The 20414-nt window shown below is 37.4% G+C and overlaps 1 protein-coding gene across 1 annotated transcript in view; it reads left to right on the plus strand.

Moving 5' to 3' along the window:
* Positions 1 to 9783, plus strand: part of GLRA2 (glycine receptor alpha 2) — a 296188-nt gene extending 286405 nt beyond the window's left edge. The window contains exon 10 of the mRNA XM_072617038.1: positions 7477 to 9783. Within this exon, the coding sequence (XP_072473139.1) occupies positions 7477 to 7755 (279 nt within the window). The 3' untranslated portion in view covers positions 7756 to 9783. The remainder of the gene's footprint in view (positions 1 to 7476) is intronic.
* Positions 9784 to 20414: the final 10631 nt, after the last annotated feature.

A 20414-nucleotide genomic window follows, 5' to 3' on the forward strand; every position in this document is an offset into this window, starting at 1 on the left:
TTCTGACTTTAAGGCTAAAGCTCTATCCACTGAGCCACCTTGCTATCTCTTAAATCTTAAATTAGTACTATATAAATTTCAGTTATTATTAATTATGAGTTATTAGAATTATGAAATTACAAAGGATATAAGGGTGTGAAGTTTTGATGTAGACAGGATTTAGGAAAATTTAATCAGTTTCATTAAAAATTTAACTTCATCACTTATTTTTCACAACTTGACAAATAATAACTTCTGTAGGCTTCAGTTTTCTCATCCATGAAGTGGGAGAGTTTGACAAGATGGTCTTTAAGTTCCAGTCTAGCTCCATCTAGACACAACCAACCAACTGAGGAATTTGTACAAATGAGAGTACAAATTGTACATACAGGCTGGTATATAGCCCTTCTTTGCTTGGTGCCAGGGCAGCTGAGTTCTAAACCTAGATCTTGTCAAGACATAGTAGGGACCTTTGGGAAGTTGCTTACCTCCCCTAGGATGAGTTTGCTCACCTATAAAATATGGAGGTAGAATTGGATTTTTCTAAGGTTCTCTAACAATTTTTGATGAAATAGGTCTAGGCACTCTCTTCAAATCAGTGAGGGTGACAAGGGAAGAAATAATTAGCTAAAAGGCTTCCTACTGATCTGAAAGAGTAAGGGTTAGTGAGGGGATCAAGAGCTGAGCTCAAACTTAGGAAAACCTGAGTTTGTGCCTGGGCAAGTCACTTAATCTAAGAGTCAGTTTCCTCTTCCGTAAAATGAGAACTGTGGGCTCATACATCTAAAGTTAGAAGGAACCTTTGAGGGCATCTAATCTAAGTCCCTTATTTTACAGAGGAACAGAGTCCCAGAGAAGTTAAGTGACTTACCCAATATTACACAGGTAGTAAGCATCTGAGGTGGGATGACAGTGCCTACTTCACAGGATTACGGGAAGGAGCAAATGGAATAATATAGGGTGTCCCCCAAAACTTTAGGACTGTTTTAAGACAATGGCTTAAAACAACACAAAGACTTTTGGGACACCTTATATATTGTAAAGTCCTTTAAAATTTTGAAGTGCTACATAAATGCTATGTAGTATTAGCAGGCATAGTAGCATATGGCTGATGGTATATACTTTTGAAGCATCTTATACACGTAAAACTTTGCTAAACTTAAAAATGTTATATAAATGCTAAACAGCAGCAGCACTAATTTATATATATTAATATATATATACACAGATACACATGTTTTATATATGTGTGTATGTATACACATACATACAATATATACATATTTAGTCATGTCCAACTCTTTGTGAAACCACATGGGATTTTGTAGGTAAAGTTACTAGAATGGTTTGTCATTTGCTTCTCTAGTAGTTGCTTAAGGCAAACAAAGGCTACATGACTTGCCCAGGATCACACCACTGGTATCTGAGACTGGACTTGAACTCAGTTCTTTCTGAGTTCTTACTTCAAAGTCTTTTAAAAAGAAGTTTATTTCAGTCACTAGGCACTTGCCCAAAAATGTGCTGTTACTCTCCTTTAAAAAAAATGGGGAAGGGGAGGAGCTAGGTGGCATAGTAGACACAGCAACATCCCTGGCGTTGGGAAGAACTGAGTTCAAATCCAGTCAAAGACACTTACTAGCTGTGTGATCCTGGGCAAGTCACTTAACTCTGATTAAATCCAAAAGAAAAGCCCAGTAGGCCCTGAGCTGCCTAGCTGCTTCTCAGGGTCACACAACTAGTTAGTATCTGAGGCTAGATTTGAACTCAGGCAGATGAGTCCTCCTGACTTCAGGCCTGGCACTATATCCATGCACATACACATACACATACACAACCATACATACATATATATTATATATATATATATATGTATATATATATATATATATATATATATATATGTATGTATGCGTATGTATATAAAATATGAAGTGTTTTACTTGCCAGGAGTATCTGGCAGGTTGATATTAACTCAATCAACTCTCCAAAGTAGATTCTTCTTCCCATCTCCCTTCCTATCCCCTCCCCTCCCCATCTCACAACACTTTTTAAAAATTTTCACATAAAAGTCATGCTATAGTATTTTAGCATCTTAATTCTAATTTCATTCAACAATTCCTTTTACTTATTTTAATACTTCAAAGAACTGTGGTTTCATTCAGGTGCTCCCATCACTGATGGAGTTCACATTTCACCAAGTTAAGTCAAGTCAACAAGCATTTATGAAGCACCTACTACGATCATTGTGCTAAGCCCCAAGAATACAAAGAAAGGCAAAGCAATACTAAGCCAAAAGTAGATTGTCCTCTCAAGAAGCTCCCAGTTTAATGTAGAAGATAACTTCCCACAACTACATAGAAACAAGGTAGATATAGAGATACAGACATGATAAATTGGAGATACTCTCAGAGAAAAGGCACTAGCAGTAAGGGTGACTTAAGAAAGCATTTTTTGAAGATGAGATGTTATATTTGAAGGAAGACAGAAGAACAGGAGACAGATGAGAAAAGAGAGAGAATTCCAGACACACTTTTAGTGGAGAGTCTCATGAGAAGCTTAGACCAAAGCAATTTGTCTGCTGGTGGACAGATTTTTAGTGATTCTGTTAGTACTTGTCCAGTCTGGTCTTCATGCATGGCTTCATACACCACAAAAGGCCATAGTTTGAATCTCCTGGGACAGACTTCAAGAACCCCAAATTTGGTTCCGCAATGAGGCATCAAAGCAACTCTTGGGTAGAGGAAAAATTCACCTTGATATGCAAAAGAATTCACAATAGTGTTTTTATTCCTGAATAAAATCTGTAAAACTAAATGATTCTTTACCATTCAAATTCTCCATTTTAAAATTATATTGAATGAGTCATAATGGTAAATAAGAATGCTTTTAGAATAGCATAATTGCTTCACATTATGAATTAAATGGAATAATTTGTAGCTATTACATATTTATTTTAAACAATCAATTTAATTATCTATGACTGAGCTAAGAGCCATAATTTGAAAACACTATTGTATGAACACAGAACATAACTTTTAGGCATAAATGAATAGTAATAGCTATATTTATATAATGCTTTAAGATTTACAGAATGCTTTATACATGTTATCTCATTTTATTCTCATAACAACCTCAGAGGTAAGTTTTGCAGATATTAACCCCATTTGATAGCTGAGGAAATTAAGGCTCAGTGAATTGAGGTGAGTTGATTTTGATCAAACAGCTAGTATCAGAGATGAAATTGAAGTTAGTTCTGTCCTGAGTTCAGATCACAAAGGGTCTTGGGAATTTGTATTTTATCCTCAGATAAATAGAGGTGACAGAGATTTTTGAACAGGGAAGTGCAATGTTCAGACCTGCATCTTACGAGAGGTATTTTGCAAATGTGTTATACGTGGATTGGACAGAGGAGAGACTAGAGGTGAGAACCTAAAATGAGTTGGAAGGAGTGGAGAAAAGGTGAAGGGCATGAAATGTTTGTGGTTTTTTGTTTTTGTTTTTTAGAGCAACAATTTAAAGGACTTGACAATTCACTAAATAGGGGAGATATGAGGGAAAGGGGATAAAAAAACCCTAGAACAAAAGACATACCATCAGTAGAAATATTTATGTTTGGAGGAAGGAAGAGTTTTAAAAAGGAAGATCATTTCTATTTTGCACATGTTGAGTTTCAGGTGTGGATGAGACAAACCAACAGGTGGTGGCACAGGATTCAAGTTCAGAAGAGCAATCACTTATATAGATTAGATAGATAGATAGATAGATAGATAGATAGATAGATAGATAGATAGAAGTCATTAATAATAAAAAAAAGTATTTATTAAACACTTATGTGCCATTCATCTGGGGGCAGCTAGTTAGTGAAATGATACTGCTGGGCCTGGTGGCAGGAAGACTCATCCTTCCTGGAGCCAGGAGGACTTAGACACTTACTAGCTGCATCATCCTAGACAAGTCACTTAACTCTATTTGCCTCATTTTTCTCATCTGTAAAATGAGCTGAAGAAGGAAATGACAAACTACTCCTGTATCCCTGCTAAGAAAACCCCAAATGGGGTCACAGATAATCGGACACCACTCAAAACTATTGAACAACAAAATGTGCTGTTTGCTCTTCTAGAGAGATACAAAGTCAAAAATTAAATGGTTCATTCCCTCCAGTGGCATATGTGTACGTATATATATTTGTATATGTGTGTGTATATATACATACACACATGTATATATGTGTGTAGTATGTATGTATATGTAGTACGTATGTAAGAATACACAAATTATATTCCAAACAAATGCAAGGTGATTTTTATATGGAGGGGAACACTCCATATAGACGGATCAGAAAAGTCTTCATGTAGAAGGTGGTACTTAAGCTGGATGTTGAAGAAAAATAGGAATTCTAAGAGACAGAAGTGAGGAAGCAAAGGCACAGAGATGGGGAAGCATTGTGTATGAGGGATGGTAAGAAGATCAACTTGACTGGACCATAGAATCCACTGAGGGGAGTAATGTAAAATAAGATTGGAAAGAGGTTTGGATCAGGGGTGGGAACCTGCAGCCTCAAGGTCACATGTGGCAGCCCTGTGACTGAATCCAAACTTCACAGAACAAACCCCCTTAATAAAAGGATTTGTTCTGTAAAACTTGGACTCAGTTTGTCAAAAGGCCACCACAAGGACTTTCTAGGCCATATGTGACCTTAAGGCCACAAGTTCTCCATCCCTATTGGAGAAAGATCATAAAAACTTTAATGATAAACAGTTTATATTTGATCCTAGAGGAAATAAGGAGTCACTGGAGTTTGCTAAGTAGTCATTTGATAATTAAACCATGGTAATGAAAAGATTGGGCCAGCTGGGTGGTGCAGGGGATAGATCACCAGGCCTGGAGTCAGGAAGATTCTGATTTCAAATTTGACTTTGGATACTTACTAGCTGTGAAACCATGGGCAACCCACTTAGCCCTGTTTGCCTCAGTTTCTTCATCTATAAAATGAACTGGAGAAGGAAATGGCAAACCACTCCATTGAAAATCCTAAAATAGGGTCATCAAGAGTCAGACACAACTGAAACAACTGAAAATGAAGATCAACTGAGATAATAATGTGTGTCAAGTATTTTGTAAATCATAAAGTACAAAATGTGCATTAGAGAGTCAATATGGTGCAGTTGCATCATGTTGGACTTGGAGTCAGGAAGACTGAATTCTGCACCTGCTGCTCATTAACTTAATCTCTTGAAGTCTCAGTTTAAAGATCTGTAAAGTAGGTATAATTCCTATAACAACAATGCCCACAAGACTGCTGTAAGGTTCAAGTGAGATACTACGTAGGTAAAAAGCCTGAAAACTTTAAAAAGCATCATATAAATCTCAGATATCACTATTAATGCTGTTGTTATTGCAATAACAATAATAAAATAATGATAAAACTCTTTGAAAATTTTAAAGCCCTGTTAAGTGTCCCATATTATTATTACTATCACAATGAAAATCATGGTTTTAATTTCAGAGTAACCTAGAATCTTTATTTTATAGACTCAAGGGACGTTAGTGATCTGGGTCCATTTTACACTTTTTGCAGATAAGTTAACTCAGACCCATGGCAATGAAATTACATGCTGAGCCTCACATAACCTAGAACCCAGGCCTAGACTCTGATTCTTAGTTCAGGGGTCTTTTCATCATACCCATTAAAACCCATATTTATTATGTTCATTCACTAGTTGGCTTCTGTCAAATAGGATTCATCAGGAAGACCAAAACTCTGCTGAACTCATCTACCAATATATGTCAGTCCCTGGCTTCATTACCTGTTAGAGGCCCCAGAAGGATAGGTACACGCTAAAACTGTGGTGTAATTTGCAAAGATAATGAAAAATTTTAATTTCATGTGCTTCTTTCATCTTCAAAGGTACATAATTTTATTTGATAGTTTTATGTTAAACAGCTTCCTTCTTTGGCTCTAACCCAGGTTAATGGTAACTAACCATTTACTATTGCGTGTCCCAAAAATCTTGGTAGAGTTTTGAACTGTACTTCATATGCTAAATCCATTTGATCAAGAAATGAAACAAATAAAACAAATTATTCTGAACATTTTTTGAATTTTTTGAATTTTTGAATTTTTCTCATATATTTGAGAAGGAAATATCCTTCATGAATTTTTGTGACAAAAATCTCTATAAGGTAGAAATTTCTGTGGTCACCTTTAGATAAATGTCTATAATGCGCATATAAATGACTTTTGATATAATTACTATTTTCTTCAAATTAATATCATTAATAAGAACTATTAGTGCACAAAGCCTTAAATATAGAGTGAAACAGAATTCTCTTGTCTGTCTTTTCATCATGCTGACAAGTTCTACGAAGACAAATTGAAACAGTGTTGGCATCGATTCATGTTGGCTGTCTCTACAGCCCAAAGGTGCTGCTGCAAATCCCTAGTTTTCTCTGTGTGATATAGGCTTTTTCCATGACAGGCAGAACAGCCAGTTATGGAAGAGAACCTGCATTACTATGAAACACCAGTTTATGATTTCAGCATTTACTTCCAAAGCACAAAGTACTTACTTGAACCTTGTAGACACAAATGTATAATAATTGGGGGGAGGGGGGGCGCTTTACAGGGGGAGGTAAGGGAAGAAGGAAATGTATGCACAAAATACTTAAATTTAATCTGAATTATTAATATTTTCTCCATTGGCTTCTTAAGTCTAGACAATTCACAAAAAAAATAAATCAATCAAGCTCCAGTTTGCAGCATTTTGCCAATTATCCAGGCGTAAATGTTCACACTAAAAAATTAACAATTAACTCTCTGCAAGAATTGGCTCTAGCACACTCCTGATCATCCTAGACTTAGGAGATGATTTCCCCTTTTGTTCTGTGCCAGATCTATAGGGTATGGATGAACCAGTTGTAAGACTATAAAATCGGGTTGTTTTCCTTCACCAGAAGCTCTCCTGATGCAAATAGCAGGTAGAATGCCTCTGAATCCCCACCACACAGATTAGTTGTAGAGCTGAGTGACAGAGAACCAGACAGATCTAATTTTTCAATCCAAGTCATCTGAGCTATAGCACAATAGCTAAAAGATTAAAATGTCTGTCTAATCTTTGTGTATGCCTAGTCCATGGCTGCCACTCAAAGGTGACTGATTGGATAAAATAACCATAAAGTTATTAGTTCCATTAATTGCCCGCCATGTTACTACCCCCTCAAATCACTGTTATAAATTTATCTTCCATACTGAGAAAAGTGCACCTCCCACTCCAAAAAAAATGTTGATTAGGTTGAAGTCTAAAGAAAAATCTCCTTCTTAAAAAACATTATTCTAGTAGAAGACATTTGAAAGACCTTAAACAGTAATATCATATTACTATATTATGTATATTACCTAATATATTACTTCTTAAGGGCTTACAAGTAACTTCAACAAGAATTTGTATCTGTCAAAATGATGGCTCATGCTGTGTCCATATTTCTTTATCCTTCCAGGAAGAAGACGTTGCTCGGGAGAGTCGTTTTAATTTCAGTGGCTATGGGATGGGTCATTGCCTGCAAGTTAAAGATGGAACAGCAGTCAAAGCCCCACCACCAAACCCACCCCCAGCACCCCCAAAGGATTCAGACTCCATCAAAAAGAAGTTTGTGGACCGGGCTAAAAGGATTGACACAATATCTCGAGCTGCCTTCCCACTGGCCTTCCTCATATTCAACGTCTTTTACTGGATCACATACAAAATCATTCGGCATGAGGATGTCCATAAGAAATAGGTGAACCCTTTGGGCCTAGGGACATTATTACCCAAATGTTGTGCTTGTAAATAAACGGTGAAATTGTCTATCATTTTGACTGAGGGGTTGGGGGGAGGTAAAATGGGTGGGGGCAGGATTTCATGACACTGAAAGAAGACAGAAAAGTTTCAGTCCATGAAGAAAATTGCACAAAATTAAGGTAATCACAGGACCATGTGACAAGGGTCCCCTTACAAATCCCTTAACATTGTTCTTCCAGATCTAGGTCAATCAGATGTGCACATCAGGCCAATTTTTTTTAACTAATTCTGGTACTGAAATGTTCACTTAAATAAGACCTAAAATATTTTACATCAAATTATCGCGGCTACCCTCCTGTGAGTTAAGAGGACCAAACTTTTTCAGGAAAATGCTGCCTTTGTATGTGAAAATAAGTCCACTGGGCTACATTCCATGATAACATCAGTAGTTAGTGTTTCACCAAGTCTTTTTGTGGCTCATAAATTTATACTCAAAAGGGGAAAGAAATGAACACTTCCAACAAAACCAGATCTCTACTTGATTAGCCTTGTAGGTGTGCATTTTCACATCATCTTGCTTTCCTAGAATTGTAATTTTGGGGTTAAAATTATGTACTATGTGATTAATTTGATAGTGTTCTCTCCTAGAAATCAATGAGACAACCCATGTTATTTTCTTTCCAAGATGGTGCACTGACTTTATTCTGGCTGTATTTACTTGCAACTTGAAGTGCCAATGTGTTCTTCCCTCCCCTCTACCACAGTATTCATGGACCTCTTGATTCCTAATTGGTGTAGCTCAGATTAGCATTAACTTCTCCATCACTGCTCTCATTGTAGCTGCAAATCATAGTCCAATAGGTTTACAGACCACTGATTTCTACCTTCATTCAAGTGGTTGTCATTTTAAATACCATTGACCTAAAACTGTACTGTGATTTTCATAACCTGTAACCTTTTGGTACCAGAGCTACGTGGTTTGAATCCTGGCTACGTGTTTTAAGTAAGAAAAAAAAAAAAAGGTATTTTTGCTTATTCAGATAAAGACAATCTGTAAAAAAAAAAATTATAATAAAATGAAAATAAATTTTACAAGTGCAGTAAAAGGGATTATTTTAAAAAAAAGATTTATTTGTTCAATTTCAATAAAGCTAAGTGTGCTACAGCACTTCTCCAAAATGTTTCCTTTTTTGCGGTGTCATATGAACAATGAGGATGAGGATGACGATAACAACTTGAATTTCTGGATCGCCTTTTCTTTCAATAATATCAAAGTGGTTTTACATTTAATTATCTTTTTTTTCCTTCTAATACCCCATCTAGGAAGAAGGAGCAACTATTATCCCAATTTTAGAGGTGGGGAAACTGAGGCACACAAAGGATTAAATATCTGATAAATAACTATATCATCCTATTGGAATGAATAAAATCTCTTTTATTTCTTATGTGAACATGCATGATAAACTATAGAATTTATTTTTGGAAAGGTCTTTCTTATGTGCATATACTGGGTAAACTCTAGAATTTATTTTCTTTAATACTGAATAAGAGGTAAGGGAAGTTTTGCTCAAAGCCAATGGAAACAGGACAGGAAAAGGTTGAGAATCCCCTGGTCTAGAACAATGGCTGTCAGTCTGTGTTCTTTCAAATATTAGGCATTAACGAACCCTCAACCAACCCTAGAATAGTGGAAAATAAGATCTCCAAGGGCAGGAATGGTTTCATTTTTGTCTGTAATCCTAGCACCTAGCACAGTGTCATTCACATAACATTCTTAATAATTCTTGGTAATTGACTAATTAGGAAAAATTGGTCTGATTGTTTTAGGACCTGCATTTCAAAAGGTCCTGTGATTCTAGAAAGTATCTTGGGAGACAGGCAGCAGAAAAGATTTGATGATGATGGTGATGATGATGATGATGATGATGATGATGATGATGATGATGATGATGACAATGATGAACATTTACATAGCACTTACTATGTTCCAGGCACTCTGCTAAGCACTTAAAATTTTTTTCTCATTTGATCTTCACAACAATCCTGGGAGGTAGGTGCTGCTATTATCCCTATTTTACAGATCAGAAAACTGAAGCAAGAAGTTAAATAATTTGCCCAGGGTCACCCAACTAGTAAGTGTTTGACACTGGATTTGAACTCATCTCCTTGAGAGGTCAGGCACTACACCCTGCTGTCCCATTTTACAAGCAAGTTCTATAAAACCCTGAGGCTCAATCATCTGCATACTTAAATGAACTGTTATTTCATTGGTATAGATACTTCCTCCAACAACCCAGCTCTCTCAGGCCCTAGGAAACAGTGGTTATGAATTTTTGTGGTCAAAAATTTCATCTCTTAGTAAGCAGCCTTCTGATTGACTCAGGCTGTCTGAACCTAGTTTGAATTGTTCTAGGACAAAAGACCCACAATCCACCACCAGGCCTGTGCTCCAGTCCCTTTCAGCTTGACAGGATCTGCCAGAGCTTGTACCTTACTGGCAGAGCATTTTGAGAACCCAGTGTTATTTGCTTACTACAACATAATGAGCCATCAGAATATTAAGCACCTACTTCATGCCAGGCATTTTGTTAGCCTCTGGAGATGTAAAGACAAAAAAAAAAAAAAATTAAACAATCCTAGATTTTAAGTATTTCATATTCTATTGAAGGAGAGAAGATATACATATTGTACATATATGTAGACACATGTAGGCAGATATATATATATTGTTTGCGTAAGTATGTGCAGACTAACTACAAAATAAATAAGAAAATATTAAAAATAAGGCAGTTGGTCAGGGAGGGAGGGCACCAGTAGTTGGGGAAATCAGGAAGGGTTTTCTTTAAAAGATGGTACCTGATCTGAGTCTTGAAGGAAGTGAAGGATTCTGTGAGGCAGAAGTGAGGAAAGAGTAATATTCCAGGCACAGGTGAGGCTTCTGTCCACGAGGAATGAGATGTAGCTAGACTACAGAGCACACTAAAGGGACCAACCTATAATGAATTTGAAAAGATAGGTTATTTAGGGTCTTTAAAGCCAAAGTAGGAGCTGATATTTTATCTGAGAAGCCATAGGTAGCTGATGTATTGTGTAGAGGATGGTCAGATCTGCTTCTAAAGGAAAATCTTTTTGATTGCCTGGAGTAGGGAGAGATTGGAATCGATAAGACAAATTAAGAAGCAATTGCAATAGTCCGAGCAAGAGGACCAACAATGACCCTCCTCTCAGTAGTCTGAGCTTGACACAACAGTAAGCTAGGGACCCCCAGAGCCTCAGAGGAAAAATGAGAGCTATCCTCAGGCAGCAGTAGGTGAACCCTTCATCCAGATCCTGAAAAGGAGGGAAACTCAGAAGGGCAAACTCAAGCTTAGACTAGGGAGGGTAGTTCTGAACCCCAAACCTAAATCAAAAGGTCCTTTTGCTCTTCTATGTCATGGTTTGGATATGATATGGTCCCTAGGATTCTTGATTTTTAATCACCACTTAGCCCCTCTTCTTCCTCCTTAGGATCTGCTCACTGGACAAGGCATTGGCTGAGGGGATGTTCTTCTTGGCCAGAGTTGGTATCCTAATCCTTCAGATTGCTGAGGAGGGCTATCAGTAGATCCCTGAAGGCCCAGTCTGGCCTACACGTGTAACCCCAGGAGAAGTTACTTAACCTCAGTTTCCTCATCTTTCCAATGAAAGGGTTAGAATTTAGGGCATCTGAGGTCCTTTCCAGATCTAAATCTATGATCACCTGAGAATTTCTAGTGCACATACCTAGACCCCTAGTTGATTGCAGCCTGAGGTCTCCCGTTTTCCATTTGTTCTAAGGATTCATAACCAGGACCTCTGAACATGTTTGGTGTCATGGACTTCTTTGGCAGTCTAGTGAAGCCTAGTGGATCCTATTTCAGGATAGTAGAAACAGCTAGATGGTGTGTGGTCTTGAAACCAGGAAGACTTGAGTTCAAATCTAAACTCAGATACTTGCCAGCTGTGTAACTGGGCAAGTCACTTCACCTTTGTCTGCCTCCAATGTAAAACGGGAATAATAAAGAACACATCCCTCCCAGGTTTGCTGTTATGAAGATGAAATGAGATAATACTTGTAAAGTGCTTTGTGCAGTGTTTGGCACATAGTAGGCGCTTAATAAATGCTTGTTAAAATTCAAATAATGTTTTCAAATGTATAAAATACTTTGATTACAAAGAAACCAATTATATTGAAATAATTATATATGTGCATGTATATATACTTATGTATATAAAATATACACATTTATATGTATATATTAAACAAATTCACAGACTCCAGGTTAAGAAACCCTATTTAGAGCAAGATTCAGATGTCTTTTTCCATTTCCCCCCTGATGTTTCTAGTCAGTAATTACCTTTCTCCTCGGACTTCGTGTAGCACTTTACTCATTCTTCTCTAAGGTACTATGGAATATGTATTAAAGTTCTTTTGGCTCCTCATCTGCACCTTGAGAGCAGGGGTGATATCTTGTTAACTTTTGTCCCATTCAGTGGAAAACAAAAATACATGTATTGTCTTGTTCACCTCCTGCATGAAGCCTTCCCTAATCCCTCCAGCATGGTAACTGCTCCTCTCTGAAGTTCCTCCATCATTAGGTTACCGTATCATCTTTTATCTCATGGGAGACAGTGTGGCAATATGGAAAAAAGCAGAGGAGCTAGAATCAGAGAAAAGAATTCAAATACCAGCTCCTCAATTTACTACCTGCGTGTCTTTAGTCGAGTCATTTCATCTCTTCAAACCTCCATTTCCTAATCTGTAAAGTAAAGGGCTGTACTTGATGATCTCTCAGATCCATTCTAAATCTCCAATCTTGTGGTGAGGATATGAATTAGTGATGGCTCTGCAAATAGAGAGAAGAGGCCATGAACATGAAGGATGTTGTAGAGGCTGAAATAGCAAGGTTTGGCAACTGACTGGATATGTGGGGTGGGATATAATGAGGAATCTATATGAATGAATCAATTAGCCAAGTCCTGGAGACACAAATAGAAAGGAAAACAGAACAAAGCAAGACAATCTCTGCTGTCAAGGAACTCGTATTCTAATTAAGAAAGAAAACACATATAAAAGGGTTATATCTGCAGGGCAGATATAAAGGTCCAGTATTCTTCAGACAACAATGGCAAATGGTAAGGCCCAATGGCCAACCATCTGTCCAGAAGGATGGTAGTTGATGAGTCCTTGCTCATTTAAGTGTGTGTGTGTGTGTGTGTGTGTGTGTGTGTGTGTGTGTGTGTGTGTGTGTGTGTGTGTGTGTATTCTATGCCTCTACTCCATAACTGGTAGAAATAGGGTAGTGGGACTTTGGATCCAAGTGAAGCAAAGGCTCTTGGTAAATTCTCACTGAAATGGGAATGAGTTGGTAGGGTCAGCATTTTTCTGGGAGGGGTCATTCAATACTTGGTAGAAACTGGGCAACAGGGGTTAGGGTGAATGAGAGGAAGGTTTCTGTTTCATTCAATAGATTGTTCTTAATCCTGCTGTGCTCTGAGACCACCTAATGACATCAAATGATTGCATCCTAAAGACAATAGGGAATCTTATTAAGATAGATGAGTTAGGAGAGGCAATGAAGAAAAGAGTTTAGTTTTAGACATAATGAATTTGAGATGTCTAACATACCCAGTTTGAAATGTCCAAAAAGCAGTTGCTACTATTAGACTATACTTAGACTATAGCTCAGAAAAGAAACTGAGGATGGATATATTGATCTTCAATTGCATCTTCAATAAAGATGCAATCGGAGGTGATAATTGGGAGCTAATAAAATTACCATGACAGAGAATGTAGAAAAACAATAGAAAATGACCCAAGACAGAGTTTTAGGAGACACATATAATTAGAGAGAGTGACACTACAATGAATTCAGTAAATGAGACTGAGAAGGAACAGTCAGACCTTTAGGAGAACCAGGGGAAAACAGTGTCATGAAAGCCCAAAGACGAGACAGTACTAAGAGAAGAAGGGGGTTCTTCAGAGAAATCCAGAAGGATGGAGGCTGAGAAAAGACCATTAGTTTTGTCCACTGAGATCACTTGTAACTTTTGAAAGTAGTTTTAGCTGCGTAATAAGTTCAGAAGCCAGACTGCAAAGGGCCAAGTAGTTAAAGAATGGAAAGACAGCTGAGGAAGGGAATAAAGATAGCTTTTTTCCTAGGAATTTGGCTGAGAAAGAGAAAAGAAATATAGCTTGATGGAGATGGTAGGGTTTAATGAAAGGTTTTTTTTTTTTAAATAGAAGAATAAGAAGACGGGCATATTTAAAGGAAATACAGATTAGTAAATATTTATATATACAGACAAAGTTATACATACATATAGAGATATAAATATTGTAGACATAGATACTGATAGTATCAATCAACAAGCATTTATTCAGCACTTACCATGAGCTAGGTCAGTTTTGTGCTGGCCATTGGACATACAAACAAAGAAATAAAACAGCCTCTGCCTTCAGGGAGCTTATATTCTGGGGTCGGGGTGGGGGTAGGAGGCATCTCCAGTCATCCTGGCTTATGTCTTGCCGCTGGACTCCAATGACTGGAGAAGAGAATGAAACTGATGACTTTGAAAAGCTCTGCCTCACTTAAATCCAACCCACTTGCAAGTCAAGACATCACCCTCCTGAGGTCATGCATTGGACCTCTTCAGAAATGAAGGACAAATAACAACAATTCTATTAAGGCAGACTATACAATAGGAGTATGCAAGTACACATACCAAATAAATGCAAGGAAAAAGGGGGAGCAGTGGGAACTAGGGAAGGAGGATCAGGAAAGATTTTATATAGAGCAAGTTTTGATGAAAAGAATTTGTTAAAAGGCTATGAGTTGTGAATGAATTCCAAGTATATGAGACCATCATTGTAAAGGGATAAAGATGCAGATGGATAAAATAAGGGTAAAAGATGCAAAGAGGTAAAATAGTATATTGAGGAAAAGAAAGAAGGTCAGGTATGTTGAAATATAGAGTAGAAAGAGGAAAGTAATGTATAATAAGGATAGAAAGGTACATTGGGACCAGACAGTAAACATTTGAAGCATAAGAGTTTATATTTGATCCTAGAGGCAAGAGACAGCCATTAGAGACTGTGGTTGTGGGTTTGTCCTTCTTTCTCAAAGTGGACATCAAAGTGTATCATCAGGATGATAATGACATGATTTGCAATCGAACTGGATTTAAGTGAGGGAAGGCTGTGCAAGGTCATCAGTCTCACTTTCTCCTCCAGAACCATCTGGGTCCAGTGACCAGACATTCATGAGGATGACTGCAGATGACCCAGGATGCAATGGGAGACCTTGATCTTTTTAAGCTGAGGTCTTCTGAGTTCTCACTTTGAGTGAGGCAATGTCCATTCAGCAATTAGGTCTGTTTAAGAGATGAATCAAGGGATGACCCCTTTAATAAAAAAATATCACACTGGGAAGGGAAGACCCTCAGGGTTTCTGGCCAAAAGAGAAACAATTACTATTTACAGGCACTAAGGGCCATGAGGTCCCCCAAAATAACCATTAAGTGGTGCCTGTGCAGAGACCAATAGTCTAATCAATGACACTCAGAACGAATTGGGTTTAAAGCATGGTCTTCCAGAAAAAAAGACCTAGCCAGAAAACCCCAAGATAACCAGGTAGATTTCATTGGAACTTATTGATTAGGGAAATAACATGGCCATAACCATGTTTTTTGGAAAATCATTTTGGTAGCTTTGAAGAGGATGAATTATAGATCAGGTAGATGAGGCAAGATGACTAAGGACATAGATTAAGTGACATCCAAGATCACACAGATATTAAGTAATAGAGACCAATTCCTTCATTGTACAGATGACAAAGCAAGATCCAGTTAGGCCAAATCACAAAGTAAGTGGCCAAGCCAGGATTTGAATCCAGGCCCCACTGCCTTCAAATCCAACATTCTTTCCAATGCATAAGTTTGTATAGTTTCCATTTCATTTTCTGTTAAATTAGAAAATTTCCTAAAAAACCAATAGAATTTCCTTAAGCCATTTGTCTTTGGCTACAGGATCTGAAATGAAATCCTCAAACGAGTGAAATGATGTCCTTAAGAAGAGTAATTTATATATTGTTCACAGCAATTGCTTGCAATCCTTCCTCACTTTGGTCTCTTAGGATCCCTGGTTTTCTTAAACCTCACTTAAACTGTATCCCCTGTCTTATTCTTAATTCAAGTCAACAAGCATTTATTAAGCCTCTATTCTGTAACAGGCACTGAGCTAAGTGCAACATGTAACAAGAAAGTCGAAAATAGTCCCTGCCCTCAAGGAGCTTAGAATCTACTGAAGGAGACAGATTGCAAACAACTAGGTACTAACAAGATATATTTCCATCTATTCTAGTCATTAAGCCTTCCTCCAAATTTGCCTTGTGTGGTAGAAACAATATTCCCAGGCCCTGCCCCATCTAGGCTATGCTAGTGGTGTCTTCAAAGATATTGAAATCACCCTTTAGAATTAATTGACAAAAGAAATCTCAGGATATTCATGCAGCTTCCTAGGGCCCTAAGAACCAAAGACAAGGTAGAAATAGTCAGTCACCTGGCCCACCTTTCAGGCTTCTGACTAGTGGACCAACATCATCATCACCACTATCACTTAAATAGCAGTTTAAGGTTGGCAAAGCACTTGGCACATGTTATCTCATTTGATCCTCACAACAAATTTGGAAGATAGATATTATTATCTTGAGTTTTACAGAGGAGTTAACTGAAGCTGAGAGAGGGTCAGTTGTCTAGGGTCACACAGCTAATAAACGTCTGGAACTCAGGTCTTCCTGACTCTATTTCCTGTGCCAGCATGGGCAATATGGCTACAACAAAGCTGTGCTCATCTGAATCAATGCTCCTTCCTCTGTTGGAAGATTATTTCCTTGCTATGGCTAAGTTAACCTCATTTTGTTAATTGTCTGATGTTCTGTGTCTCATTTCATTCCAGTCTTGAAACTGAAGTACCAGCCTGGACCATGTATCTACCTTGTATCTCTTTCGTATGTATTTATATGTATGTATGTTTTTCCCCTGATAGAATGTAAGCTCTTTCAGGGCAAGCACTGATTTGTCTTTGTACTCTCAAACCTGGCATTGTGCTTAGCACACAGTAGGCATTAAATAAATACTTGTTGATTGACTGAGTAAATGATTTAAATGAGCATTTTCATTAGATTATGAACGATTTCTCCAATAACACCTACTCTAATGCCTCCTTGTGACCTGGAGGCATCCCTAAGTTTCCAAAATTTCTATAGGAGAAGTACAAGTTCTTACAGGTCCTACAGCAAGCAGGAAAGGCTCAGGAATGGACACTAGGTCTGTCCTCTGAGGATCAGCCAAGTTATATTTGTCAGGGCTCATCACTAGTACCCTTCAGTAAACAGGTACTTTATACAGTGTACATAACAGAGAATTCCTAACATCTTCACTTCTTCCATAGACTTTAATTTCCACCATCAAGTTTGCTCTCTCCAATGATAGAGGATGCAAGCCCTTCATGTTTTAGTAGGTGTGACTTGCTGTGGCCCAAATGACTCATCACCTGGTAATCAGCACTCTAGTCCTGAACCTTTCTCAACTTAATCAGGCTGGTTATCAGGTAACAATTATAGTACCTAATATATGCTACACCCTACAACACAAAATCAAGCTGCCAGGTAAAAGCAACACCAGGGGTTGAACAGATTGACATTCTTTCCAGCATAAGAAACTGTTCCATAGGTTTCATAGCTAATGTGCCCAATTCTCTCTTTTCTTCTGATAATGGATTACTGAGGGATTAAAGTGAACAAACCAATCAAATCCCATTACACTTTTCAATCACTGCTAGGCACTGGGCTAGCTTAAGCCTCATATTCTGAAAGGGATCTTTGATCATCTTAGTAATAAGTGGGTTCTGAAAACCAGACTGATGATCATTAGCAAATCTTTCTCAAAGATATTGGCATTAAGTTCTTCTGTGTCACTAATGGAACTGCCAAATACTAAAGGCAGAAATTTCATTAAACATTAAAGAAATATCATTTTACATTTCACTTTATTAATATTCAATAAAAATTTTCCTCTAAAAAGAAAATAAATTTCATATGTAACATTATATGCACTCAGCAATCTCTAAAAAATAATTGGTGAAGTTTCTTGGCTGCTGACCTTAAAAAGTAAAATAATTTCCTAGGATAGGTCATAAAAATAAATCTAGGAATAAGTTCATTAAAAAAAAGTAGGTTTCATTTTTTTAAAGACCTGTTAGTTCAGATGCTATGATTTGTTCATGTATGCTATGAACACTATGATTTTCCATAAGCCAAGCTGTAGATAGGTAGCTAAAGACACTCAGAATACCCTCTAACTATTCCAACCAGTTTCACCTTTATATTGTCATTCATGACAGTTCTTAGTGCAGTATCAGGCACAGAGCAGGTGCTTAATAAATGAGTTTTGAGATTTTTTTGGTTTTTTTTTTTTTTTTACTGAAAGTGCTTTGTAAAACAGATAAGACAAACATCATTAACCCTATGTAACAGATAAGGAAACTGAGGCAGCATGAAATTAAGAAACATATTTATACGTAGTAAATTAGTGGTAGAGGCAGCACTTCCTGATTCCCAGTTCCTTTCCCTTAGTATATTGCCTAAAATTAAAGCTGAGAAATAATGGTCTTTGTACTGTTAAGACACCCACATCATAAAGACTAATGAAAATGGGTAGGCCTAAGGCATCAGAGGTATGGATGCTTGAAAGACTAACATGTTGAAAAATAAATTTAAAAAAGGACGTGTACATTTCATTGGCTCACGGATTGAGAACTGGGAGAGAATTCAGAGGTGATCTGAATCTAATTCCTCATTTATGGTAGGAGGTATACCAGTCTTCCTCCTTCTCAACAGCCTAAATAAGGGTGAGGGAAATAGATCTGTGAAACATCAGGAAAGACAGAAAAATATACATAGGAAAATAGATCACCAAACCCCTACATTTCTTATTCCTTTACCCTTAAAGAGACTTCTGGATAAATTCTAATTTGGTTCAGGTGCCCAAGAATGGGTGTGTGTGAGTGTGTAAGTGTGTGTGTGTGTGTGTGTGTGTGTGTGTGTGTGTCTGTGCACTGTGTGCATGTACGAAAGAATGACAGAGATGCTACAATTGAGTAGTTTGTTAGTCATGATGGTCACAAAAAGCAATTTCCCTCAGACTAACATAGGAAAATGACCATGCCTAAAGTAATAGCCCATCTATACTTGAAGGGACCAGGGAGGAGTCTAGGACTATTTTTGTAATCCAAGACTAATATTACAGAAAAGACTAGATCAAAGTGGCCTAAACTGGCAGTTTGTGGAAAATCTCATCAGAGGGTAAGAGAAGGATCACTTCCATTCTTCCCTGCATCTTCCCTTGCGGAAATCATAGACCTGGATTGGATTCCAAAAGCAGACAAGTATGATTCCTTCCCTTAACTGTTCAATGAACTTAAATTTTATATGTTGAGAAACAATTTGGAACTTCTCCCCAGCTCCACCTGTCTCAAGACCTTCCTCTACTCCCCATTACCCCAACCCCTTTGGTGAGGGTGGTTGGAAAGACTGTCAGAAGGTGATTAGGCTAAACACTCAACAAAATAAAACTTTATAAGCTTCTTGTTCATTTGCTTTGTGCAATAAAATGCATGGGGCCACACTGTGGATTGCCTGTATATTACAGAGAAGGTCATTCAAATTGAAGCAAGTTTTGCAGGTGGTAGATGGGAGTTATCCAGTCAATAACTCCAGAATTTCCATATTTCAGAAGAATATTCCGTGTTCTTTTCATATTCCTAGGTCAATATTGAATTTGGACCGGTGACAGCTATACTTTGAACTGAGTAAGACGGGAGGAGGCTAACCTGGTAGGCTCGTGTCCCGTGTTAGGGAGTGGGAATACTTTAATAAGCCATTAGGGAAACCTATGCAAGAACTCAGCATTCTTGTGAACTCATACTCTCACTGATAGAACCTTGGGGGGTGATTTTAGTGGAGCATCAACTGGTGAAATGAATATATGTTACTTAATTACTTAATTGACAACCTGTTTTTCTGGAGGATTGAAAAAAGCAAGATATGACTCCTACAGCAGTACTTCAAGGGTCATGTCAAGGGACATTCACTGAATATACCTGCACGTTGAATATCAAAATCATTATCAACAGGGAAACTGAGCCCATGGGAAATTATATATCTTGTTCAAAATTACACAGTTAATAAACGGAAAAATCAAGAACTCCAAATCTTTTATTCTTTCCATTGCATAATCCATCTTGCAAGGCATTCTAAGATCCAGCTAGCTGTCAAAAAGTATTGATGTGATCCCCCAAAAGAAATATACCAAAAGAAAATTCAATTTAAAGTGAGTTTAAGTACTTAGAGAAAATTGATCACTATGCTGAGCTATAGATGCCTTCTCTAAACCAAAGAAGAGAAGACACTCCGATTTTGATGGAATTCATCTTATAGCTATTTCTGGCAACATCTGGCAGTGTTACATTTCCTTTTTAAAAATTTTTTAAAATATATTTGTTATTTATTTATTTTTAACATTCTTTTAAAAAAAATTTTAGTTCTAAATTCTCTCCCTCCCTCCCACCCACCCACCCAC

Source organism: Notamacropus eugenii, chromosome 5 (assembly GCF_028372415.1).
Source record: "Notamacropus eugenii isolate mMacEug1 chromosome 5, mMacEug1.pri_v2, whole genome shotgun sequence".
Lineage (NCBI taxonomy): Eukaryota > Metazoa > Chordata > Mammalia > Diprotodontia > Macropodidae > Notamacropus > Notamacropus eugenii.